Source organism: Lethenteron reissneri, chromosome 11 (assembly GCF_015708825.2).
Source record: "Lethenteron reissneri isolate LAM-NWPU_2019-01 chromosome 11, ASM1570882v1, whole genome shotgun sequence".
NCBI lineage: Eukaryota > Metazoa > Chordata > Hyperoartia > Petromyzontiformes > Petromyzontidae > Lethenteron > Lethenteron reissneri.
The window spans coordinates 9,993,748-10,020,973 of NC_083789.1; the positions used below are offsets into that span (position 1 = coordinate 9,993,748).

The window sequence follows — 27,226 nt, forward strand, 5'->3', positions numbered from 1 at the left end:
CGAACATCTGCTCGCTAAATCGTCCCCCTAATCGCCGACCAAGTCAATGGGAGTGTCACGCGCGGCAACAAAGGGCAGCGCGAGCTGTTGTTGTTGTAAACACAGCCATCGTCCTTGCCCTCCACTCCGTCCAGGTGTGGTCGGTGACATCACCTGTCCTGGGGTGTTCTAATTACACCCCCCCCCACACACCGTAACCCCGCCCCGCCACAGGTGTGGAGGTCACCTCGCGCAATTACAGCCAAGGTGGTGGTGGTGGTGCTGGTGGTGTTGGTGGTGGTGGTGTTGGTGGTGGTGGTGGTGTTGGTGGTGGTGTTGGTGGTGGTGTTGGTGGTGGTGGTGTTGGTGGTGGTGTTGGTGGTGGTGGTGGTGGTGTTGGTGGTGGTGGTGTTGGTGGTGGTGTTGGTGGTGTTGGTGGTGGTGTTGGTGGTGGTGTTGGTGGTGGTGGTGGTGTTGGTGGTGCTGGTGGTGGTGGTGGTGGTGTTGGTGGTGGTGGTGGTGTTGGTGGTGGTGGTGTTGGTGGTGGTGTTGGTGGTGGTGCTGGTGGTGGTGGTGGTGTTGGTGGTGGTGGTGTTGGTGGTGGTGTTGGTGGTGGTGATGTTGGTGGTGGTGGTGTTGGTGGTGGTGTTGGTGGTGGTGGTGGCGTTCCATGTTCCCGCGGTGCGGTTGTGTCGGGCAGGGCCCACACTCACCAACAGCGTCCCGTCCCACGCTACAACCGGCGCACGACGCATATAATACAGTGCTCAGAGGGCCCTTACGCGATTAAATAAAATGAAACTGATTATTTTTATGTTACATTTACCACCCACGATGACATCAACGGTGAGAGACGTTGATCCCCGATAAAGAGAGGCTCACAGAGTTGATTTACTGACGCGTAACATCTCCACTTCTCCCCTCTCACCCTGCCCCCCCCACCCCCGTTCCCTGCAGCATGACGGGAAGCCTTACTGCCACGTGCCGTGCTACGGCCTCCTCTTCGGCCCCAAAGGTTCGTCGCCTCGCACGGCACCATCCGTCCACTCGCGCGGTCAAAAGTGCCAACGTTACGCGCCCGCAGCGGGGCACTCGTTTGAGGCCGAGTCGAAATAGAGGAGGCCCAGAACGGGTTGAGACGTTTCATCGCCATGCTGTTGGCTGTGAGCGAGAGTCGAACTCGGGTCGCTAACCACTACGCTACCGCTCCCCACAAGCAGTTGTATCCCACGGGGCGCCGTGGTGGCTGGGAGATGTTAACTACCTCGCCTGGTATACAGGAGGTCGTGGGTTCGTTCCCGACCCTGATGCCTGCTGCTGTATATTTGGAGTTTGCGTGTCTCTCTCTCTCATCATCATCATCACGGTGGCTAGGAGATGTTAACTACCTCGCCTGGTATACAGGAGGTCGTGGGTTCGTTCCCGACCCTGATGCCTGCTGCTGTATATTTGTAGTTTGCGTGTCTCTCTGTCATCATCATCATCATCATCACGGTGTCTAGGAGATGTTAACTACCTCGCCTGGTATACAGGAGGTCGTGGGTTCGTTCCCAACCCTGATGCCTGCTGCTGCTGTATATTTGGAGTTTGCGGTGTCTGTCTCCCAGTGGTCGCGTGGATTTGTCTCCGGGTCCACCGGTGTTTCCACCCACGTGTAGAATCGACACGAGTTCAGAGTATTTGGCTGCTAAACATCGCCACGTGATGATGAGCCACTTCGTTGGGCTATCATTTGTGGCCATGTCGCTTCTGAAAAAGAGCTGTAGAGCTCAGTGGGGCCTTACCTGGTGAAAAAAAAAAGAGTTTACTTGATGCGTTGTAGCACACGTCAAAGACAGGCAACATACACCTGTGGTGGCTGTGCGTGTCTGCCTGTGAGTGGGAGCGGTTATTGTAATAGGCACTCGCTGACAGCACTTGCCCCCCCCCTCAGTCTGTTGAAGGCTACACGGGGGATCTTTGTCTGTGTGCGTGCACAACCCCCCCCACCCCCACCCCACACAGGAGTGAACACGGGAGTCGTGGGCTGCTACATCTACGAGAACGAGAACGGCACTGCCGCGGAGAACTGAGAGCCACGCCAACTCCAGATCACCCCCCCACCACCCCCGATCCCTTACCCCCCCCCACCATCCCCCCCCACCCACCAACCCCCCGCCCCCCCCACCATCCCCCCCCGGCGCCGTCTCTCCCACCCTCCCTCCCCCGCTCGCCCCCGCCACTTCCATCACAATCACCTGCAGTGGAAAATTCACCTTGGAGGGACCCCCCCACGCCCCAAACCCCTCCAGCCCAGATGTGCGTTCTCGAGGTGGCGCCACGTGTTGTACGGCACGATGTCCTGCGACGTTTCGCACCACCACCACCACCACCTGCTGGGAGAGAGCTTGCCACCTTGGGGAATTGGCGTCTGCGTGTCGCGCGGTAGGAACTGATCATCTCTTACCGAGATCTGGTGCTGGCATTTGCGTCGCAGTTTTTATTCCGGTAGTGTAGCGCACGGTGGTGGTGGTGATGATGACAGACCTCGCGCTGACTTGAGACATATGTCCGGGTTTGGTCTAAGGTGGACAAGGTGGCAACAGCCAACGCTGGGAGCTTCTTCAGTTGAGTACACGTAGAAGCTCTCTGCGCGAAACGTCGGACATCGTGCACAGACCACACGCGGCTCGGGCATCGGAGAGCTGTACAGCAGCATGCGCTTATCTCCTCCTGCGCGGATGGACAGCCAGGAACCGCCCATGCAGTTCGACTGCAGGCACCAGGCTCGCACCACGGCCTACATAGAAACACCACTCAGCGTTTCAGTTCTTCACCAGGTTGTGTGAGCGCGTGCTGTGAGTCTGTGCAGAGGGAGTGGTAGGGTAGCGGTGAGCCGCGCTGCGCTATGAACCCCGCGAACCCGAGTTCGATTCCCGCTCACGGCCAACACCGGTGAGGATTAACTGAATCAGGTCCTGGATCTCACCTAGGTCGACTCAGCCTCAAATGAGTGCCGGGTGCGATGTCTGATAAGCATCGCCACTGGGGAGACAAAGGCGGCCGGGCGTGGTGCTGGCCACCCACCCCATCGCGTCCCATGCCCTGCAGTGCCGGCCAGTCTTCACAGGCTCTCACGAACAGCACTTGCCCCAACAGTCTATTGAGGCTATATTGGGGATCTTTATCTATGTCTATGTGTGTCTACGGTTCTGCATGTACGTCTGTGAATCTCCACGTGAGTCTACATCTCTGAGCGTGGACCACGTGGACACACCACTCACTCGCCTAGGTCATTCACCGGGAAACGTTTCAGATAGTCACCAAAAGGCTCCTCCCGAAGATGCGTCTGTTCAAGTCGCTGTTTATATTTATGTTCTAGCCAATGGCGTCACTCTGGATCCCAGTCTAGCCACTAGTGGCAGCTACATTCACGTTTGCAAAATAATGGATTATTGATTCGGTTAAATTCAGAACAAAATCGATTAAATTAATCGACCACTAAACTTAGACCGACGGGCAGACTCGACTGCAGGAGTCCACCCTTAATAATAAATACAATAAGTCCGATGGATAGACGAATAGAAACACTGACTCTCGCCATAGGAACGTGGAATTCCCACCACTGTATCGGGCCAGCGAATAGTCGATGATCATACTATAACGACGAACATTTCAGCAACAAAACAACAACAACAACCCGCTTTGTGTTTTTTTTGTGAGAAAATGTTCAGTCGTCACAGCCCACGTATTTCATCAAATCCGCTGCCGGGAGACTTTTTTCTTCATAGGGGTGGGAAAAGTTTGAGCGGAAATTTTTGCATTATTCCGTCAGCCTCTGCTGCCCGTTTCTTTATACAAGATCTGCGGCTCCACCCCATAGATATCATCGCCATCGTGGGAACTCCCTTGCCAGTATCAAAATATAAGAATAGGTTTTTACCCTTTCTGGCTATCATGATGTAGCTGCTCAAACCGAGCTCTCAATGTCCTGGGAGTGGCATTGTCGTTGTGCTGTTCGTCTTGTGGCGTCCTCTGGTCTGACACCGTGTGAGACTATACTCTAAAGAAAGCTGTCTCTGGTGTGGACCAATCAGTTCCAAAGACAATTCATCATATACTATCAGAGCATTATATTCTTGGTTCTTTCGGTAAAGTCACGTAGAAGGGAAATAATAAAGTAATATTAATATAATATTATTGTTTAATATATATTATTTTATTATTTCCCTTCTACGTGACTTTACCGAAAGAACCAAGAATATGAATCCCTGCAGTCACGAAAGCTTTAAATCAAAATTTATCAGAGCATTGTTTTTGTTTGCATGTTCACCACAAGTATGTGTGTTTAATGCGGACATGACTCCTTGCAAAAGGTTTCCGGTTGGTGTTTTAACATCTTAACACAACTGTTTTATTGATAGAAAGGGGACAACATTCTTACATCGTCGTCACGTTGTTAACGCGACCACACCTCCCTTGCATCCGTGTGCCTCATCTTCCCGGATCTCGGAAGATTGCTACGCAGGGCTGTGACTGTTTGTTTGCTGCTGCTGTTGCTGCTGCCGGTGCTGTGTTGGCAGTGGTGCACACGCACAATTAACAACAACAACACTCGACGCATTCATCAATAACACTGGGGCCTTAATAGGAAAATAAGTAATATTTAAAAATACTTTTTTTAAAACACGCTTTAATGAAATGTACCGTACTAGTAATGGAAAAACTCCACGACTCCAGGAAGTGGGTCCGAAGCTTGCCACAACGTAAGAGGCCGTGGTGATTTACAGGCAACGTCAGTTGAGCGTGGACAATTAGACCCAAGCTGAAACATAACATAAAAAATGAATGTTTAAAATACCTTTTTTTTATATAGAATATAGTATTGTCATCAGCATGACATAAGTATACAAAATGTGTAGTCGATACCACATTGGGAAGTGGGTTAAAATTGGGTTACAAGATTTGAGGATACGACAACAGACAGAGTGAGTTAAATAAAAGCGTGTAAAAAATATTAAAAGCGACTGGGGCAATTCAAAACACGTGCTGTTAATAAGTGCCATTGCCTCTAACAACATGCGTATGCTATGAAGAAGAGTCATTTCCCGAAACGTCAACTATTATACACGGGTTTTTTTCTTCCTTTTAAGGCCACACGCGGTGTTATTGACACATGTGTCGGGAACGTCTTGGTTTAGGTATGCTTGAGACGCGTTGGTTCTTGGGTGGGGTGGCCGCCACAAGACCTTGTCACGTGTCGCAGGGTGCGGCCGAGTTTGTAGACCGCTGCCTACGCAGCGTGAGCGGGGGGGGGAGACGTGGGGGGGGGGGGTCTCCCGGGTTCCTCCCGCACGAAGCCAAACTCTCAATGAATAGAATTGGTCAACTATCTCGGCATGCCAGGGCCCCCTATCTTCGAACAAGTTTTGAGGCTTTCGCGGGTTAAAACAATTAAGGGCATTACTGTAGTACTACTATTATTATAATAACAATTATTATTCCTCTTTAAGCCCCAGGGCGTGGGGTGACATTTGACAAGTGCGGGCTATTTTTAAAGAAAAAAAAGGACAAAAAAGTGGACCTCTCCCCAAACTCCGCTGACGTTAGAGCGCTCGCCGGAGTCTGGTTGAGCGAGTGTTTTGCAGAGGACATTCAACGTAAAAAAAAGTTAACCCGTAAAAACAAAGTTTTTCACTATAAATCCTTTATATGCGTGTTCAATGGGCCAGAACCCAGCCCACATTGGTCTTTGAAACGGGCGGCTAGAGTCCTCTCGTCCTCTGGCTTGAGATGGCTGCCACCTATGGGTCAGATGATTGCCTGCCACCATTAAGCAATTGGTAATTAAATATAAAAAAAAATTACCTAAAAAGTGTAACATTTTGGAAAAAAAATTTGACGAAAAGAAATTGTCACGCACAACGAGTCTGTGTGCAAAATGTCAGCTTGATTGGATCACGGGAAGTGGGTTAAAAAAACGACCGAAAGATTTGCACGGTCGTAAGCGCGCAAGCAAGCAAGCAAGTGAACTTAATATAAAGTATTTAAAACACGAAGCCAACACGGCGCTGGGCACCTGATTACAGCCATTCACGGTACTGCCACCTCGCCACTGTGGCCCACAGACACACACACACAACAGCAGCATGATGTACGTGGATTACCCTACGAATTACCCAACCGTTAATGGGTATCCATTGTAATTCCTATGCACACATTAACCCCTCTCCCCCACCCCTCTGGCCTTCGCACCTGCTTGACTCAGCAGTGTCGACATCACAATTATCCCTCTATTTAAGACCGCAACAGGAGGGTTTCTCCACAACTCTGGCAGTCGCCTGATGATGCTCGTTGTAAATACTGGCGAAACGTCGTGTTCGAATTGTAAACGCTGTGGGTTTGCTCTCCAACGCACCGGTGTGCTGGACTAGTAACGAATTGGCCACGTTCGGTTGACGTGACAAACCTGACTAATTGGCTGTGTCGGGTGGTGGCGGGTTTAACGGCGCATTTATATTTACGCGTTCAAACCCACACGCCTCACCTATGGATAACATCAACAACAGAAGCAGCGACGTCACCACGACAGCGCTTGTGCCAGACTAGGTGGACATTTGAGGCTCGGAGGCCGTCAGGTGAAGTGTCGAAGGCTCGCCGCTGGGCAGGAGGTCACGGGGCAGGCAACGTGCCAGGGGTCTGCGTCGTCACTCTCAGTCACTCCCCCAGTGGTCCCAAGTGGTGGCTGAGTCAGCCCGACGGGTGTAGCCCTGCGCCACCAACCCGGCGAGCCGAGTTCGATTCCCCGATGTGACGATGGGCAATCTGACCCGAGATGAGCGGCAGATGCATCGCCCACACCTGTACTACCCATTCACACAAAAGACAAAGATCCCCCGTATAGCCTTTAAGAGACTCGTGGGACAGGTGCTGTTAGCGAGCACCTATGAAGGCAGGTACGGCACACGAGGGGATGGGTGGTCAGCACCACCACGCCCGGCCGCCTTTGTCTCCCGAGTCGGCGATGTTTACACATCGCACCGGGTACTCGTTTGAGGCTGAGTCGACCTGGCGGAGGCACAGGACCGGTTCGGGTAATCGTCACGAGTGTCGGTGGCAGTGAGGGGGAATCGAACTCGGGTCGCAGGGCTCGTAGTGCAGCGTGCTAAGCGCTTGCGCCACCGCTCTCCACGCACTCGCTCGCACGCGCGCACGGACAGCTCACAGCCACACACCGACCCCCGGGAAGCACATCAGCCTCTTGTAAAAAGAGAAAGTCCAGAGGCAGAATTAGGCTTTGGTATAAATACATTTTATTCTTGGTAGTACGCATGATGAATTGTGTAAATAAGTACGGCAACACCGCGGGCATGTTCAGGCGAAAGACAAAAGAGATGGGAAGTCGCTCACAGCGCTTGCCAAGACAACGTCTGTTGCTTTTGGCAGCTCGGGGACGCACTCACCCGCATGCAAATAGATACATGCAGATACCTACAAAAGACAAAGGTACCCCGTGTGGCTTTCTTAAATGTTGGGCCAAGTGCCGTCAGCGATCGCAATACGTGCACACGCGTGCCTAGCACGCGTCTCTCCCACCACTCTCCTCTTCATGAAGATTGAATGACGAAGCTTTGGCCATAGGCAGCCCATGCAAATAAAGACAAAGATCTCAGTAAAGCCATAACAGACTGTTGGGGCAAGTGCTTCTCCACACACACACATGCATACATACATACGTGCATATGCAGAGACGCGCATACACTCTGAACAAATCCAGTCGCATAACCTGAAATATTTCCATTCGCTATTGCTAAGGGACAAACTGAAGATTTAGCCAGACGGCGTAAAAATGAACAATCACAAACCCAGATGTGCCACAAAGATCTCCCCCCGTCGGCATGAAGGAATTCTGGGGTAAGTGCTGTTAGCGAGCAGCACTTATGAAGGCTGGTACGGCGCAGGAGGGCATGGGGGAACCAGCACCACGCCCGACCGCCTTTGTCACCCCAGTGACGATGTTTTTTACACACCGCACCAAGTACAGATATCCACACATAAAACAAGATAACGATCCCCCGTATAGCCTTAAAAGACTGTAGGGGCAAGTGCTGTTAGCGAGCACCTATAAAGGCCGACACGGCACACGAGGGGGTGAGTGACCAACACCACGCCCGGCCGCCTTTGTCTTCCTAGCGGCGATGCATATACATCACACCAGATAATCATTTGAGGCTGAGTCAACCTAGGGGAGGCCCAGTACCGGTTCAAATAATCGTCACTGGGTGCTTGCCGTGAGCGGGAATCGAACCCGGGTCGCCAGGTTCGTAGTGCAGCGCGCTAACCGCTACACTACCGCTCACACAGATCCGCACACACACACCCGCACACACGCACACACAGATCCGCACACACACACACACAACCTCAGACAACCTCGCGTCACCCCCGGGGTGTCCTTGCGCGCAGGGTCAACACACGCGGGCGCATTCGGGGTCTCGAAGTGGCCGAGCCGGGCAGGGCGAGCCAAACTCCACCACTCAAGTCGTGTCAAGGCGACCGCACCCACGGTCGCCCGCGTTCAACGACTGAACACGATTTGGCGCGGCCGACAATTTAACCAAGACTCGACCACAAATTAACGACGCCCACTCAAGGTCTCTCGGTGTGTGTGTGCGTGTGTGTGGAGCCGTTGGCGCGGTGTGTTTAGAGAGGACTGCTGTGAACCCCGTGCGCGGCTCAGTTCGATTGCAGGCCACGGCTAACGTCATTCGGACGAGTGATGTCTGAACTGGTCCTGAGATTCTCCCTCCCCTCCCCTCGCTCCACCCCCACTGCCATCTTCACCATCATGGTCAATCAACTCACATGACCGACACGGCATAGGGTGGAGGCGGTGGGGGGGGGGGGTTATTCATCCAGCAGTGGAATAACAAAGACACGTGGATTATGATTATGATTGTTTTTATATGGAGAGGTTTATGTATCTCATTCCGATGAGATCACTTTATCTGGTGGATTGAGATGGATCGTGCCATCGCCTTCATTCATTCATCGGTGAATAGATGATGATGACGATGATGATATGGAGATGCTGTCAACCAGCAGTGGATAGAAACGCTGGTCCTGGCTGGAGATTCCCGTGGCTGGACCCTGTCCACCTACACCAATATAATTGACACAACGACTGGTGAGATCGCCATCTCGCAGTGCAAGATGCCCGCGCACGAAACGCCGCGAACAGGCATCGAAAGAGGGCGCAAACGTTATTTAAAAGTATTTATTCTGACAATAGTTGCCTGGAGCAGTTGCACCGCCTGCACACTCGACATCACATCGCCGCCCGACTCCGTCTCACCCCCTCTATGCATTCAACACACTGCGCGCGGACAGCTGTGCTCTCCTGTCAATGTTGTTATCGTGATCTGTGCAGTTGCTATGCTTTCCCCCAAAATCGCGCTACCCATCGATAAATCTGCACCGGCTTGCGTATTGTGTACTCGTACTACTACTACTACACACGGCGTGCGGTGACACACGTTACAGAATCGTATACCCACCCACCAACCCTCGCGCCCGTGTGTCGTGTCATTTACACCCGAGTATAAAACTACTATCTCCTGTACCTGTGTGTGTGTGTGTCATGTTTGTCGCGCTGTACCTTGAGACCGTTGGAACAATCAGTGATGATTGCCAAGGACACAGTGCAACCAGGAAAATATTTAGACCGGCACTGGGCCCCGCCTAGGTCGACTCAGCTTTAAATGAGTAACTGGTAGAGTGTGTAAACATCAGCACTGGGGGGACAAAGGTGGCCGGGCGTGGTGCTGGCCACCCACCCCCCTCGTGCCCCGCACCTGCCTGCACAGGTGTTCGCTAACAGCACCTGCCCCATGAGTGCGTTAAAGGCTCTACGGGGGCATCTTTGTATTTTGTGTGAGTGGGTAGCAAAGGTGTAGTCGTACAGGTGTGGGTGAAAGTGTTGGCCACACCAACTTCTTCGTGTGCCGTTATCGACCTTTATGGGTGCTCGCTAACAGCACTTGCCCCTAACAGTGTAGGGTAGGCTACACGGGCGATCTCTGTCGTTGATGATGATGGTGATGGTGGCCATATAAGGACGGGTCCACTGTGTATGACGATGGGGCAGGCGGGGGGGGGGGTGAGACTTTAACATCAGACCTTGGATTGAGGCCGCGTGTCGGCTGTGTGCAACTGCTCCCGCTATCTGCGACAGGGGAGAGATGCAGGCAAGGACGGTGCCGCTCGAGTCAAGTGCACCTAGCCTGGCACAGCACTACGGTGACGTCACCGCCACTGTCTGGCGAATGACGGCTGTTGATGAGCCGCCTCTGAATGGGGCCCGTCTTAGGAAAGAGGGGGGGGGCGCTCTTCATTAGTGGGGGGGCATTCGTTTTTTTTAAATAGGCACTCAAATGAAGCATTGTCTGAGACTCACAACGCTTTTGTTAAATGAAAAGTTGGAGCGAGGGCGAGAGAGAGGTGAGGGTGGGGGGGCAGCTTCTTGTCTATGTGGAGAGGATAGGGGGGGGGGGCTGTGTGAACTGTCACGCGCGCTCAGCCACCAATGGCACGAAGCGATCAATGGAAAAAATCATCATCATCATCGCCATCATCATCGCCATCATCATCATCGCCTTCAGGATCACCATCATCATCGCCATCATCATCACCATCATCCTCGCCATCATCATCGCCATCGCCATCATTATCATCGCCATCAGCATCACCATCAGCATCACCATCATCATCACCATCAGCATCGCCATCATCATCATCGCCATCGGCATCACAATCATCATCGCCATCACCATCATCATCGCCATCGGCATCACCGCAAGCTCCGGTGTGTGTCACGCGCGCGCGCCGGGCGTGGTGATGTCCACTGAGTCACGCCACGGTTGGCGCCATGGCGACACAAACACAACAATTAGAAACCGCCAGTCGCCACTTACCGGCGGTGCTTGTGCCAGGCTGGGTGCTGTTTGCGAGCACCTATGAACACCGGCACGGCACACCAGGGGGTGGGTGGCCAGCACCACCTTTGTCTCCCGAGTGGCGGTGTTTTACGACACACTGCACCAGGTAGTCATTTTGTCGGCTGAGTCAACCTAGGGGAGGCCCAGAACCGGTTCAGATCATTCGTCACTGGTGGTTGGCCGTAAGCGGGAATCGAACTCGGGGCGCCGGGTTTTGTAGCGCAACGCCCTCTCCACACACAACAACAACAACAAGCGCCATTCGCCACTAAGTGGCGGTGACGTCACCACGACGCTTGTGCCAGGCCATGTGCACCTTGAGGCCACGTTAAGTGTCGAACGCCCGCTGGCAGGAGGTCACGGGACAGACCCAGGTGCCACGGGTCGACTGACTGAGATTATTGAGATGACTGGCTGATGCACCACCTGTGCCCCCTACTGTGCCAACTTGCTGTGCTTTAGCCACCCGGCGCTCCGCTCGTTGTGTGAGCGTCGCTCCTCCGCCCTCCGTTGTTGTTGGAGGGCAACTGCCTCCAACTGCCCAGTAGCGTCCTTCACGAGCCTCCTCCACAGAGGCCGATCTTGACATCGCTGGTACCAGTCATCGGCACGTCCACTCAGTTCCACGTCCTCCTGTACCACATCTCCACACACTGACACTCACACACACGCGCGCAGGCACTTACACACTCAAATACAAACACGTCACACGCATACACGCACCCCCGCCTGTTCCAGACGGACTACATGACACACAATGCAGTCGGGACCAGAACCACGCCTCGGTTACGCCGGAATTCACGACCCCTGCGTCAGGCACACACTTTAGGCTGAGTCCACCTTGGGGAGACCCAGGGCCGATCCAGTATACTCAGGTAGCCGGTTTTGCAGCGCGGTGTGCTGCTAACCACTGGACCACCGCTCCCCACACGATCAACCAGCGTGCGATGTAAATGGATCACACCTGCGGTCAAATATGTAGGTCGCGTGTGGTGGAATAAAGAAAGAGTGGGAACTCCGATCACGAAACAGACTTCTGACCAGCCAGAGGTCAGGTTGAGTAGATGACAATAGCAATGTTGTGTCGTCACTCCCTCCCTCCCTCACTCCACCCGACAGAGCCGCAAACTAAAGTGAAGTTGTCAAGCCAAATGTCTCGTCGCTTCAGCACTCCGGCACGTTGGAGAGTAACCCCCCACGCCGTACGACGTGCCGCTGGTAACTGCATGCGCCACCATCGGCGAAGGTGGTGGTCAGAATTCAACTCTCGCAGTGACGCAAAAAAATCAAGGCGAACAATTTCGAGAGCTTCCCCTTCCACCAACAGTGGCGTGGGCAGACAATTGCGGGGGCTACGCCTTTATCTTCATTTACATGAACGGTTCAAACAGACGTCACAACAGACGTCACAACAAAGCATCACTCGTTCCACGGTCAGGCCTCGCAGCGACCTTCGGATGGCCATCGGACAAAGACGGCGGCGGCCACCGCCACGCGCTCCTTCAGATGCGCTTCTGCGGCTGTCTGGAACGCTCCTCGTTCCCATATTCGTCAGTCACTGGGAGCTGTGACACTTTTAAATAATCTCGGGGGGGATAGCACGTGACGGATAGGGAACGTGTCGTGCGCTAGATGAGACCCCCCCCCCCCCCATGTGTTGAGCCGAGAGCCTCTGTGGCAAGCGAGACCGGGGCGTGGCTGCATGGTTCTTGACGACGCCGATCAAACACGCGCCTTTCTTGTATCCGGTACCGCATTACGTTATTTTATTTTGCCCATAACACATTCAAAGGCAAAAGACAAAGATCCCCCGTATAGCCTCTGGCGGGCTGTTGGGGCAAGTTAATGTAGCGAGCAGCGCCTATGGAGGCTGCTACGGAACACGAGGGGGTGGGTGTCCAACACCACGCCTGACTGCCTTTGTCTCCCCAGTGGCGATGTATACGCATCGCACCAGGTACTCATTTGAGGCTGAGTCGACCTTTGGGAGGCCCAGGACCGGTTCAAACAAACGTCACTGGCGTTAGCCGTGAGCGGGAATCGAACCCGGGTGGCCGGGTTCATAGCGCAGCGCGCTAATCGCTACACCACCGCTCCCTACTACACACACCCACACGCTCACACACACGCACACACGCGCGCCCTACTGTGAAAGTCAACAACGTTGACAATTACATCGCAATGACTTCAACCAGAACAACCGGCCAACCACCGCACTGCCCTCACCACACCTCACACTACCCACACACGAGCACCCGCTGACCGGTTATACGACCCTTCTGAACTCGGATGTCATTAATAATTTCAACCCTCCAGGGGGTACGATACGTGAGTGATGTGTGCGCGTGTGTGTGTGACACTGTGTTGGGGTTATGCCTTCGTATGTGCTAGCTAACAGCACTTGCCCCTCGCAGTCTGTAGGCTATACGGGGGATCTTTGTCTTTGGGTCAGTTGGGGGTGAGTGTGTGCGGGACAGTGCTGAGCGCGCTGCGTTACAAATCCGGCGACCCGAGTTCGCTTCCTGATCACGGCCAACACCACTGACGATTATCTGAATCGATCCTGGGCCTCTCCTAGGTCGACTCAGCCTCAAACGTGTACCTGGTGCGGTGTGTAAACATCGTCGCTCGGCAGATAAAGGCGGTCGGACGTGATGCTGGCCACCCATCCCCTCGTGTGCCGTGCCTGCCTACATTGATGCTCGCTAACAGCACCTGTCCCACGAGTCTCTTCAAGGCTATACGGGGGATCTTTGTCTTTTGTGTGAATGGGTAGTACAGGTGTGGGTGATGCATCTGCCGGTCATCTCGGGTCAGATTGCCCATCGTCACATCGGGGAATCGAACTCGGCACGCCGGGTTGGTGGCGCAGGGCTACACCCGTCGGGCTGACTCAGCCACCAGTTGGCACCACTGGGGGAGTGACTGAGAGTGACAACGCAGGCACCTGGCAGCACCTGCCCCAAGCGTCTGTCTAGGCTGGTCGTTGGGGAGTGGTGGCGCAGTGGTTAGTGCACCACGCTATGAACACGTGCGCAGGGTGTAGGAGGGCACGTGATCGAGGCGGGCACAGGCAGTGGCACCCAGAGGCCGGGGACCAAGGAGAAGGAGTGGTGGTTATTATGGTGGTGGTGGTGATTGTGGTGGTGGTTGTGGTGGTGGTGATGGTGATTGTGGTGGTGGTTATTGTGGTGGTGGTGATGAGAGGGCCTTCAAAGTCAAGCCACCGTCGCAACAAGAGGGAGACCACAATCCAGGTGGAGACAGCGGCAGCGGCGATTCGACTGATTTGAGAGTCGGGTCTCGACTCTACAAACCCGCTACGGGACATAGGGCAGAAAGAAGGAAGCGACGGCGGTGAGTGTGGTGGGGGGGGGTTAGGGGGGAGTGGAGGAGGCAACCTCAACAGTCTTGCCCGCGACGACCTCTTAAAAGTGGCACGTTGACCCTTCGGTAATCAATGACAGCTTCAAAACAAACGATAATGGGAGAACGTGCGTCATGAAAAACCAGAGATCGTGTCGGGCCAGGAGAGAGGGGACGACGATAGAAAGAGAGAGAGATAAAGCGAGATAGAGACATATATAGAGAGAAAGATAGACAGAGAAAGATAGAGAGAGAAAGATAGAGAAAGATAGATAGATAGAGAGATATGGAGGGAGGAGTGGCTGTTGATGGCTGGGGCTTGCTGCATCTGCCACGACGCGCAAGAAAGCCAGCCAAAGTCCTCTCCCGACGGTGGCGAGAGACACGGCTCGTAACGCGTGCCACACGCCCGCGCCTTTTAACCCCGAGGTCGAAAGCTCCGTTCGGGTTCGGCTGCACTGCGCTCTGAACCCGCCCAAACCTGAGTTGGATTCCCCCGGCCGTGGTGAGGGTGCTGCATGGTGATCCCAGGCGGCTGATACAGCAGCCCCTGCATCGACAGGCGATCTCCCTGTCTATCTATCTCTCTCTCTCGTCTTCTCTCTCCAAACTCTCCTAACCTCAGTTAGATTCCCGTCGCAGTAGAGGATGCTGCATGGTGACTCAGGTGCGGGTCTCCCCAGGAGGTCGTGGGTTCGATATTATCTCGGGGAGGGCCCAACGGTGGCGAGATGTTAACTACCTCGCCTGGTGTGCGGTAGGTCAGCGACTCTACACACACCAGCTATCGGCAGCAGAAGCTATCGTTGATCATGTGGGTGCAGACATTCAACATAGGATGAGGCTGAGTGCTTGGGATTTCGCGGAAGGACAGAGCACTCAACTTCGACGTTCGACGAAAATCTGACAGCGAAGGAATATATACGCAGTCAGGATTGAGTAGGTTGTCATGGATGCGTGTGTAGGATGCATGATAAACCCTGTATGTCCGGTGGTATTTCGTGGGTTTGATCCAGACCCTGACGCCTGTTTTTATTTTTTTCCTCCGGGTCCTCCGGTGTTTCCCTCCACATTTAGAACCACGCGTTTGGAATTTTTGCCTGCTATACATGATAAGCCACTTTCATTGGGCTGTCATTTGTAATAGCCAGGTTGCAGCTCAGTGGGCCTCACCTGGTGAAATTAAATTAGTTTAGTTCAGTTTCATCTCCCCCACTCTCTATCTCTCTCCTCGTTAAGCAACTTAAACTTGGAACTATCTGGACACGCGGCAACTGGAAGCGCATCGCCACCACCCTTCATTTAAACCAAACCCGCTCCGACCAGGGTGGTGAAGTATGGCTCCGAACAAACAACAATCGTGGACCGACAAAGCGTGGGGAAGCCCTCATCCAGCAGTGGGTTGTCACGGGCCACTGCAAACTAAACATGCAAGCAGTGCAATGCAAACACGACTTGAATACATTGATTGAGAGTGATATTTGTTGAAGGGGGCGCTAATACAGTTGTGTTAGCACTCTGTGCTACGTATGCCGTGAACCGAGTTCTAAACTAAACTTTTAAACTTTTTTTATTTTACCCGGTAAGGCCCCAATGAACTATGCAGCACTTTTTCAGAAGCGACCTGGCCGCAAATGATAGCTCAACGAAGTGGCTAATCACGTGCAAATGTATAACAGCCAAATACTCGAAACGCACGCCGATTCTAAATGTGGCCAGCTTCGGGTACTACACGTGTAGCTACTGCACGTGTAGCTACTGCACGTGTAGCTACTGCACGTGTAGCTACTGCACGTGTAGCTACTGCACGTGTAGCTACTGCACGTGTAGCTACTGCACGTGTAGCTACTGCACGTGTAGCTACTACACGTGTAGTAGCTACACGTGTAGTAGCTACGGTCCCCGCACTTTAAAGGGCCCCGCGCTAAACGCTTTCAAGCTATCAATTTCGTTTCAGTGATTCTTCACTTGCTCTATTACTAGAGTACTATACCGCCTTCGACTTTCATGAACGACTGGGTGTTTGAGGTTAGCGATTTGTAGTATAATCTAGCTGTATAGTAAATGAAAAAATACAATTACTCTACTTTGCAAGTAAAAAATATTGTGTTTTAATATTTACGTGTTTTTTTGTATTTAGGGCCCCTTTATAACAACATATACGACAGGCCCCCGCACGAGCTTGATCCAGCGCTGCTAGGGGGGGGTAGGGAGCAAGGTTGACGGGGGGGGGTGCAGTGAGTCGCGCCGAGACCACGAACGCCCCGACACTCGTCAACGCGGTTTTTAGGCACGGGGGCGACTGAACACGCAATGCGCACCGTGTAGCGATCAGCGCGCCGCGCTACGAACCCGTCGCCCCTACATCCCGCTCACGACATACCAACACCAGCGTGACACTCTGTCTGAACCGGTGCTGGGACTCCTCGAGGTCGACTCGGCCTCGAATGAGTACGGTGCGACAGCAAAGTCGGCATGCGTGCTGTGAGTACATTTGGTGCGCTAGGTTCAACATCGGCACTATAAATCCTTTATATGCGTGGCGGCTAGAGTCCTCTCGTCCTCTGGCTTGAGATGGCTGCCACCTATGGGTCAGATGATTGCATGGCAGCATTAAGCAATTGGTAATTAAATATAAAAAACATTCCTAATAAGTGTAAAATTTTGGGGAAAAAATGTCACGAACATTAATTGTCACGCACAACGAGTCTGTGTGGAAAATGTCAGCTCGATTTGATCACGGGAAGTGGGTTAAAAAAACGACCGAAAGATTTGCACGGTCCTAAGCAAGCAAGCAAGTGAACTTAATATAAAGGATTTTAAAAAGGCGGCCCGGGGTGGTTCTAGCCACGCGATTTCCTCGTGCGCCACGCTGACTTTCCGGCGTTCTCGTTCAACAGCACTTCACCCAACAGCGTACATGGAAGCTATGCGGAGGAGTATTTATTAATTAATTTATTGGGGGGGGGAGGGGTGGCGGTTGTGGGGTGTGGGAGACTAAAAGAGGAACGAGGTGGTCTATATCTCAGCTCTATACAGTCAGGAGTCGGAGAAGGTGGAGAAGGCCTTGTGAGTTTGGGTTTGAACAGGGAACGTACTTTCAATCGTGCGAATGGAACAGATTGGGGAACGCGTGAGTAGCGAGCACGGTGATCAAATGACGCGCACGCCGCGAGAGACTCCGTCGAGTTGGGAAACATTTTGAGTTCGTACAAAATCGCACGCGCGACACCCCCCCCCCGCCTCCTCCACACGCCCACGTTCACTACCACTCCCTCGTCGTGAAAAAAAGAAGAAAAACTTGCCCCACCCACCGCTTACACGCCGCTCCACGACATCATCGCCACAACCCAGTCCAGTCCGAACCCATCCACACCACCACCACCACAACCCCACCCCACCCGCCTAAATAAACCCGCACGCCGAGGGCCGGCTTCACTCACTCACTCTCCTCCGGCGGCGGCGGCAGCAGCGAGCAAAGCAGAGCGAGAGAGGAGGAGGAGATCCGAGACCACGAAGAGACGCCACCCCGATTTCATCCGCAACCATGCCCAAGTGTCCCAAGTGCACCAAGGAGGTGTATTTCGGTGAGGGTCGCGTCTGTGTGTGTGAGTGTGGCGTGTGTGTGTATAAGTGCTCGCTAACCGCACTTGCCCCTACAGTCTGTTAAGGCTATACGGGGGATCTTTGTCTTTGGTGTGTGAGTGGGGAGCGGTGGCGTAGCGGTTAGCGCGCTGCGCTACGAACCCGGCGACCAGGGTTCGATTCTCGCTCACAGTCAATACCAGTGACGATTATCTGAACCGGTTCTGAGCCTACCCTAGATCGATTCAGCCTCAAATGAGTACCTGGTGCGGTGCGTAAAAACATCTCCACTAGGGAAACAAAGGCGGCCGGGCGTGGTGCTGGACACCCACGCAGTCGTGTGTCGTTCCGGCCTTCATAGGTGCTCGCTCACAGCACTTGCCCTTATAGTCTAGGTCTTTACGGGGGATCTTTGTTAGTGTGGGGGAAGTTGACACAGTAGGGGGCACAGCTGGTGCATCTGCCAGTCATCTCAGTCAGTCAACCCCTATGGCACACCTGGGTCTGTCCCGTGACATCCTTCGTCATCGAGTCTTCGACGAGTTCACGTGGCCTCAAAGTGCACCTGGCCTGGCACGGGCGCCGCGGTGACGTCGCCGCCACTGAGTAGCGAGTGTCGGGTGTCGGCATTGTATTGGTATTGGCGACGAGAGCGAGGTTGAGAAAGTGTGTGCGTGTGGGAGCCAAGCGAGCTGCTTGGCTCCCACACGCACACACTCTCTGCTGTTAACACGTTGTGCATCGCGTATCAGCCGTCACGTTGACGCCTCGCTTGCCATCACGCGCCCTGGGGGCCCGCCCGAGAGGTCGTGAACGTGGCCGCGGCATTCGTGAGACGCAGGTGTGGACAACATTGGTGGTGATGATACGACCAGAGTTTAGGTGTGATCGGGCGGGTGGTGGTCACGTGACAACTTCTCACCAACACGCTGGTCAGTGCTGAGCTGGTGGGAGCACGGCAGTGCAGTACAACGATCGCTCGTGCTGCACTTGACTGTCTCCTGTCCACCACCTGGCACTGACATGAGCCGATAGCATCTGTTATGCACGGGGGCCAACACCTGCGCATGCCGTAAGCTGACTCCCGCCACTGGGAAAGCTTGGTTAGGTGGTGGTTGTGGATGGTGGATGGTGACCCATCCAACTATGATATATCCGATCTCCAACCCTGCTTAGCGTTGGAGATCGGACGAGATGGGGCGCATTCCAGGTGAAATGTTCTTAGGCGGTAAGTGACAGGGGTCGCGTCAAAGGTCAGATATGTACGGTGGGGGGGGGGGGGAGTGGTGGAGGTGAATGGGATAAGGAAACGAATAAACTATGACAATGTGGGCGTCGGTTCGATCCCGACCTTGACGCCTGCTGCTCTATATTTGAAGTTTGCGTGTCTCTCTCCCCGTGATCGCGTGGATTTTTTTTCCGGGTCCTCCGGTTTTCCCTCCACATTTAGAATCGGCATGCGTTTAGAGTATTTGGCCGCTCTACTTTTCCACTTCGTTTTGTTGCGGCCAGGTCGCTTCTAAAAAAAGAGCTATTACCTGGTAAACTAAAAATAGTAAAAAAAACACACTCACACAGCTGATTCCGCCTCTGCCACGCTTCGAAACGTCGTGGTATTTTTATTATTATTTTTCTATCTACGTGGCTTTACCGAAAGACCCATAGAATAAACACCGTGGCGTGAGCTGCTTCTGCTGCTGCTACTGCTGCAGCTGGTCGACGACCTTCCACACGAGCCTGGATCGCGGGCGACCTTCGCCGAACGAACACACGAACTCCCCTAGATATTTGACAACGCAATACTTGGCAGCGGCAACGTAGAGGTGCCTTCGCTGCTCACCCATCCCACGCTCCCTCCCTCCATCCCTCCCTCCAGCTGGGCGGGAGTGTTGCTTTAACACCCGCATCAGAGTAAGCGTGGCCGTCCCGTGTAATAAGCCACCTTGCCCGTGTAATAAGGCACCTTGCCCGGGCCTTCTCGGCGCACTATCCCCGTTTCTTCCTCGATGTTCGTGCCGCTGATCCACTGCGGGCGGTGCGGTATGTTCGTATGCATGTTGAACTTCGGAAGTAAGTCCTCCACTTAAGCCGGTTCGACCTGCGACATACTTCCTAGGAACTGGACCTCACGTATGTCAGTGGAGCCGCCTGTACTGCACTGATCATTGGTTTTCCAGCCACGCCGATAACAACAGTGGCGAGTGATGGTTCGTTCGTCTTTGCCAAAGTCCACGGCCATCCCCGTAGTCATCTAGCTACGCCCTTCCTTCACCAAGCTGCACTGACCAGCGTGGTGAAGTATGGTCAAACAACACCCCCCTATGACCGTCACGGAGTGTGAGAGGGAGACCTTTATCCAGCAGTGAATTAACAAAGGGGGTGATTGGTAAGTGAGTAGTTCGTGACGATGTAATGGAGTGATTTATACATCCCTTCTGGTTTGATGGGTTCTGCTGTGATCCCGGCTCTGTGACTGCAGAGTGAGTGGGTGAGTGGCTGTGGTCGGACTGTATCATTATCAGCAGAATGCATCTGACTACGGAAACGCTTTTTTGCATAAAAAAACCGGTATTAACAAAAGCCTGATTTTAATCAGTGAACGCGAGCTACTATGAGTTAGGTACAATTCCACGTAAAAAAGGAAAATAAAGATATCAATATATCCGTACAAATACAGCGTTTCTCGGCAATTGCCCTGGAAAAAAGAGGGGGGGGGGTAATTATCCACAAACGTGAAACTCGTGAGGTGCCGCTTGGTAAACAAGTTCTGTATGCGTAAATAAAACATGTATTTACCCCCCCCTCCACTCTCCTCCTAGCCGAGAGGGTCACCTCGCTGGGTAAAGACTGGCACCGCCCCTGCCTCACCTGCGCCAAGTGCAAGAAGACGCTGACCCCTGGCTCCCACGCCGAGGTGAGACGCGGACCGGAGTACGCGGACTGGAGTGAGCGATTAAACGGCGTTCGGACTGACTGTCGACGGACTGGAGTGTACGGACTGGAGTGCACGGACTGAAGTGTACAGACTGGAGTATTCGGACTGGAGTGTACGGACTGGAGTACACGGACTGGAGTGAGCGATTAAGTGGTGTTCGGACTGACTGTCGATGGACTGGAGTGTACGGACTGGAGTGTACGGACTGGAGTACACGGACTGCAGTACACGGACTGGAGTACACGGACTGGAGTACACGGACTGGAGTGTACGGACTGGAGTATTCGGACTGGAGTGAACGGACTGGAGTGCACGGACTGGAGTGTACGGACTGGAGTATTCGGACTGGAGTGAACGGACTGGAGTGCACGGACTGGAGTGTACGGACTGGAGTACACGGACTGGAGTACACGGACTGGAGTATACGGACTGGAGTGTACGGACTGGAGTACACGGACTGGAGTGTACGGACTGGAGTGTACGGATTGGAGTGAACTGACTGGAGTGTACGAACTGGAGTGTACGGACTGGAGTGTACGGACTGGAGTGAACGGACTGGAGTGTACGAACTGGAGTGTACGAACTGGAGTGTACGGACTGGAGTACACGGAATGGAGTGCACGGACTGGAGTACACGGACTGGAGATTGCAGATCGCAGAGTGCTGTAGGGTGGCGCCCTAACGCGGGTAGACGTCCTGGAGTAATGTACGGACAGTCCTCGACTTACGAACATAATCAGCTCCTGTACTCCGTTCGTAAGTGGAGCGGTTCGTAAGTCGGAACGCAATAATGTGCTGCATTCAAATGCACGAACGATCAGTGTTATAACAACAAAGTGAAACATTGTTAAACCCATAAATAAGAAGAACTATTGCACATTTGCGGGTGATACTGTAATACGTAGAGTAAGTAAAACATAAAATAAAGTACCATAAATAGAGAAAAAAATCCATTTTATTTTCACTTATCTTAAGTCCCGATGCTGACTTGCTTATTGCACAGAAAATAAAGACCAAGATCCCCTGTATAGCCTTAACAAACTGTAGGGGCAAGTGCTGTTGGCGAGCACACGAGGGGGTGGGTGGCCAGCACCACGCCCGACCGTCTTTGTCTCCCTAGTGGTGATGGTTACACACCGCACCAGGTACTCATTTGAGGCTGAGTCGACCTAGAGGAAGAGGCCCAAGACTCCACAATTGCACAAGCGGGAATCGAACTCGGGTCGCCGGGTTCGTGGCGCAGCGCGCTTACCATTGCACTACTGCTCCCCACAAACACACACACTCACGCGCATGCACACACACACACACACGTGCACACTCACTCACTTTCAGACACATACATGTGCGTGCGTGCGCGCGTACACACACACACCACACAAACACTCACTCCCAGCGCGAGACTGCCTCATCACATGTCACTGAGGGCCGCTCCTCTGAACAAAATAGTTCAGCGGTTCAGTTTGCAAGTATTAGTTTTGCATTTTAAGTCGATCTTAGAAGAAAAAAATGGAACCTGGTTCGTAAGTGCGGACATTCGTAAGTGGAGTGTTCATAAGTCGAGGAATGTATGTAGATGAAAGATTGTCCATACTGGATAGTACGGACTGGACTCTACGAACTGGACTATACGGGCTGGAGCGAGAAGTGCTCTGGATGAGCGCTACTAACCGCGCGACCCTTGCCACGTGCGTCTTCGTGTGTTTCTGAACCATCAGCACGAGGGGCAGCCGTACTGCCACAAGCCATGCTACGCGGCGACGTTCGGCCCCAAAGGTGATCCCGCAACGAGTCCCCTGCTGGGCCTCCCAACGCCGCGTCTTGTTTGTGGGACTTGTTTGACCATACTTGTGATACTCTTAGGTTTTTTCGGTAAAGTCACGTAAAAAAATAAAATTAAAATTAATAAAAGTAAAATAAAAATCACGACGTTTCGGAGGCAACACAAGCTTCCGTCTTCAGGTGGAACCGTCACAGCACGATTGCTGTATCAAGCGTTTCTCAGAGCACGCCGTGGTCCTCCCCCTGGGTCTACCCGGCCATAAATTAGATCGTAGTGCCGACCACATCACAGCGTCGTGCGCCGACATGACTTGTCCCCAACTGAGAAGGAGCGACTGCCACACACAGCGCAATGAGTCTGCCCTAAATTCCAAGAAGGCCCATTGCCCCAACATGTTTATTTCAAGGCAGCATTCTTGACGGATGCGTTGAGGTGTTTTTTGTTTTCGTCTTGTTAATTGCGCTTGTTTGCCAACAGCAGCATCACAATTTGTTTTCTCACTTTGGAAGCCACGCTTGTACAGTTCTCTCCATGATTTCGTGGTTTATTTTTATTTTTAACCGAAGCCCATCTCCGCCCCCACCATTATCACATCTCCCTTTGCGGGTGAGATCATGACAGTCGTTGTTGTTGTTGTTGCTGTTGTTGTTGTATCCGTCACCGGTCTCGGCAAGGCACGGCGGTGACAGGTGGCGTCACGCTCTCGTCACGTGCTCTGTCCGCTGTCCCCATCCAGGTTTCGGTCACGGTGGCACGGAGAGCCACACGTACAACTAATGGGCATGTCCGTCGTCCACAACGCCACCCCCCCCTCCTCCACCGTCACCGCGCTACTTGGTACGGTCCAAAGTTACACCTAATCTTGCACTTCGAATCAGACATTACCAATCCACTGCCCCCCCCTCCCCCATCATCATCACGCTACTTGGTACAGTCCAAAGTTACACCTAATCTTGCACCAATCCACTGCCCCCCCCCCCCCCCCCATCATCACCGTGCTACTTGGTACGGTCCAAAGTTACACCTAATCTTGCACTTCTAGTCACACATTACCAATCCACTGCCCCCCATCATCATCACCACGCTACTTGGTACGGTCCAAAGTTACACTTAACCTTGCACTTCATGCACGTGCATTATTATAATCCGACATGATCAATCCAATGCTTCCCCACCCCCTCCTGTCCCACCATCACCGCACTACTTGGTACAGTCTAAAGCTACACTTTGCCGAGCACTTCACGCACGCATGCACATCATCATAATCAGACATGATCAATCCACTGCTGGATGAAGGCCTCTCCAAGTATCCTGCCATGGCACAATCCACCCAACACCTCCACACGAACTAATGTCATCGTTGTATCTCTTCCGTGGTGGAGGTTCTCTCTCTGTGTGATGCGTTCCATCTCCTCGGCAGCCACTTCATCTTCTTGATCACCGTCTTTCATCCCTTCCAGGGATGCGTCCTGCCAAAGCCGACTTACTTTTCTGAATGATCGATCCACTGCTGGATGAAGCCTCCCCTCTCTCGACTTTATAATAATCAATGAATTACCAACCCGACCAGCAACAACACCACCTCTAGCACCACCATCATCATCCTCAACATAATTCATCCTCAACCCCGCCCACCACCGTCAACACCTTCAACATCACCACCACCATCATCGACAAAAATGTATAACCATTAACAACACCGCCATCATCATCACCCTCAATATAATAATTAACCACACCACCATCACCACCACACTGACCACCACCATAATCCTCAACATTACAATCATTAACCCCACCATCACCACGCCCAACACCACCACCACCACCACACTGACCACCACCATAATCCTCAACATTACAATCATTAACCCCACCATCACCACGCCCAACACCACCACCACCACCGCAATAATCATCTCTAACCAGCGCTATTGCCGCACACCACACACTGAAGCTGTAAAAAAGCAAAAACGCAATCACAGCAACGAACAGTGTCCCGCCACGACCACCCCTCCCACGCCGCCCAGTAAAGATGCCGCGCCCTGCAGACCGCTTCAATCAGCTTCGGTCAAACAACCCGTGCGGGCCGATCCAGCAGCTGCTGCCAGGGGGTCGTTTCAGGACTGCACAGGCCATACCCCTCCATCACTCTCTCTCTTTCTTCCTCGTGTGGTTCTGCTATTGGTGTATAAACCGCACAAGTAAATATGTATCGGGCTCGCGTGAAGCGATGCTGGTGAAGCGCCAGATGTTTTTTTTTTTATCGTAAAGGACCATCGCTCGGTTAGCTATGGGTCACACTCCGACCCCAAAGCCGTGTCAAACGCACAGCGCAAATGCCGTCGGTATCATCTCGCTGCGTCGTCGCTTAGCCTCTCGTCATATTTGATCAGGAATGCGTTTTCGAACCCGAGGTTGCGAATTCATGTCACATACTGTAGCTCTCTCCGCCCCATCGGTCTGTAACGACGGGGGGGGTGTGCACGTGAACTCTGCTCAGGATGAGTCGATGCGATTGAAGCTCCGTTAAGGGGTTGTGGTGCGGTTCGGGACGTACTCTTATCGAGAAGCGGGCACACTCACCTAAATGTTTCCCCTCGATAGAAGTGCTCGCACACACTGCACTTGCCCCGATGGTCCGAGGCTAAGCGGGGGGAACCTTTGCCTCTGTCTCTCCACAGGATGAGAGGAACGGAGACTGACACCAGGACGCCTTCATCACATCCATCCAGCTTTCACTCAAGAATTGTGTTTTTTAATCCCATTGCATTTGTTACCGATCACAATGAAATAATAAAACCGTAAACGAAACCTCGTGTGTGCGCCGTCTCATCGCTTGTCCCGACGCATTGACAGGACCACAAACTCACACGGTCAGTAATTGCCCAGCACAATGACAATCGCCATCAAGTTCAAGTTCATTTATTAGGTAGAGCCCTGTGAGCCATTCGGCTCTTGAATCGGGTGCAACCGCAACAAACAAAAAACAAAACACATGAACAAAAAAACATCTTAAAGTGAATATGTGACTAAGTGCAAACAGAAAATGCAAGAAAAGACAGCAAAATATTGCAGAAAAAACACCGTACACCAACGCTGTGTGCAAACATCCCAATCCACTGCTCAATGAATGCCCTACCCACCCAAACCTACGCCACCGCTGCGTTACGTGTGCATGTTGAACTTATTTCGCATCTCGTGTTCCTGCGATGCCACAATCCACCCAGCGCCTGGCTGCCTGTGGGTAAGGGAGTTCCAGACAACCGAGACAGAGGAGGTGGAGGAGAGGATTGAGATACCTGCAGCTAAGTGAACGATGACTGGCTGATAAGCAAATTGGTTTGTCGAGGACTCCTCCATTCTCAACTAGATTTTCTTTTGGTATTTTACCTGGTAAGGGCCACTGAGCTATGTAGCTATTTTTACGAAGCGACCTGGCCGCAAATGATAGCTCAACGAAGTGGCTTATCACGTGGACACCTACAGCAGTCACATACTCTAAACGCACATTTCTGAACGTGGAGGGAAAAAACGCGGAGAAAAATCCACGCGACCACGGGGAGAACTTACAAACTTCAAATATACAGGCGTCAGTGAGCCTGGATCAAACCCAAGAAGTGCCACCGGACATCCAGGGCCTATCATGCATCCTACACACGCATCATATCCATCACAACCTACTCAATCCTGACTGCTTATGCATGCCTTCGCTGTCAGTTTTCTGTCGAACGTCGAGGTTGAGTGCTCTGTCCTTCCTCTTTAGATGCATTTTTAAGAAACACAGACTTTTTGTCAATCTACTGCTGGATTAAGGCCTCACCTAGCCTTCTCCCCAACCCCGCCTCGAATTCACCATCAGTATCAGCGCCATGTGCGTTCAGTGGCAATCAGAGCTCGGATCGCGACACGCGAGGCCACGTGTCAGCCAACGTGGCCCTACGCAGCAACGAGCTCCAATTTTGTATTTTGGCCAATTTTATTATTTAAAAGAAAACATTCTCATCGAATCAAAATACAAAGTCGCACGCGACGCCTCCTTCTTCATATTTTGGTCATTTGTGCAAATAAGAAAATAGAGTATGTACAACTTATTGGTTCTTTCGGTAAAGTCACGTAGAAGGGAAATAATAAACTAATACAAATAAAACATAATAAAATAAATATAGCTCTCTATATGCATTTATGTTTTATTTTTATTATTTTATTATTTCCATTCTACGTGACTTTACCGAAAGAACCAAGAAGATGAATCCCTGCAGTCACGAAAGCTTTAAATCGAAGAGTATGTACAAGTTATTGTTTAACACATCCCATCAGCCGTACGCGCCTGCTGTGTGAGTGCACAGTTCATCAGCAGCAGAACCGACGCTGCTGAACTGTCACGTGTTCACGGGTTAAGGTCCCTCTCTGTTTAGATATGAGCTCTCGTCTGACGCAAACCCGCCCTGGTTGAAAAATAAAATAAGCAATCCAAAATAATCTTGTTCTGATCTTGCAGAGCTGCCGCTTATCTGTGTACTTGTCCGTATGGGCCTCCGGTTTATTCAAAGCGTGATATTTGCTCGAGAGATTCTGAGCCAATTAAGCAAAGACAGTAAC

General features: G+C 52.5%; 2 protein-coding genes across 2 annotated transcripts in view; both read left to right on the forward strand.

Moving 5' to 3' along the window:
- LOC133341448 (cysteine-rich protein 2-like) overlaps positions 1-2,119 on the forward strand; it is a 34,092-nt gene extending 31,973 nt beyond the window's left edge. Inside the window, exons 7-8 of the mRNA XM_061550089.1 lie at positions 937-994; positions 1,984-2,119. Of these exons, the coding sequence (XP_061406073.1) occupies positions 937-994; positions 1,984-2,051 (126 nt within the window). The 3' untranslated portion in view covers positions 2,052-2,119. The remainder of the gene's footprint in view (positions 1-936; positions 995-1,983) is intronic.
- A 15,549-nt stretch (positions 2,120-17,668) lies between these two features.
- Positions 17,669-25,438, forward strand: CRIP1 (cysteine rich protein 1). The gene is made up of 5 exons (XM_061550090.1): positions 17,669-17,908; positions 20,726-20,820; positions 22,560-22,617; positions 23,361-23,461; positions 25,309-25,438. The coding sequence occupies exons 1-4, from the start codon at positions 17,869-17,871 to the stop codon at positions 23,399-23,401; spliced, it is 234 nt and encodes a 77-aa protein (XP_061406074.1). The 5' UTR covers positions 17,669-17,868; the 3' UTR covers positions 23,402-23,461; positions 25,309-25,438.
- The last annotated feature ends 1,788 nt before the right edge of the window (positions 25,439-27,226 follow it).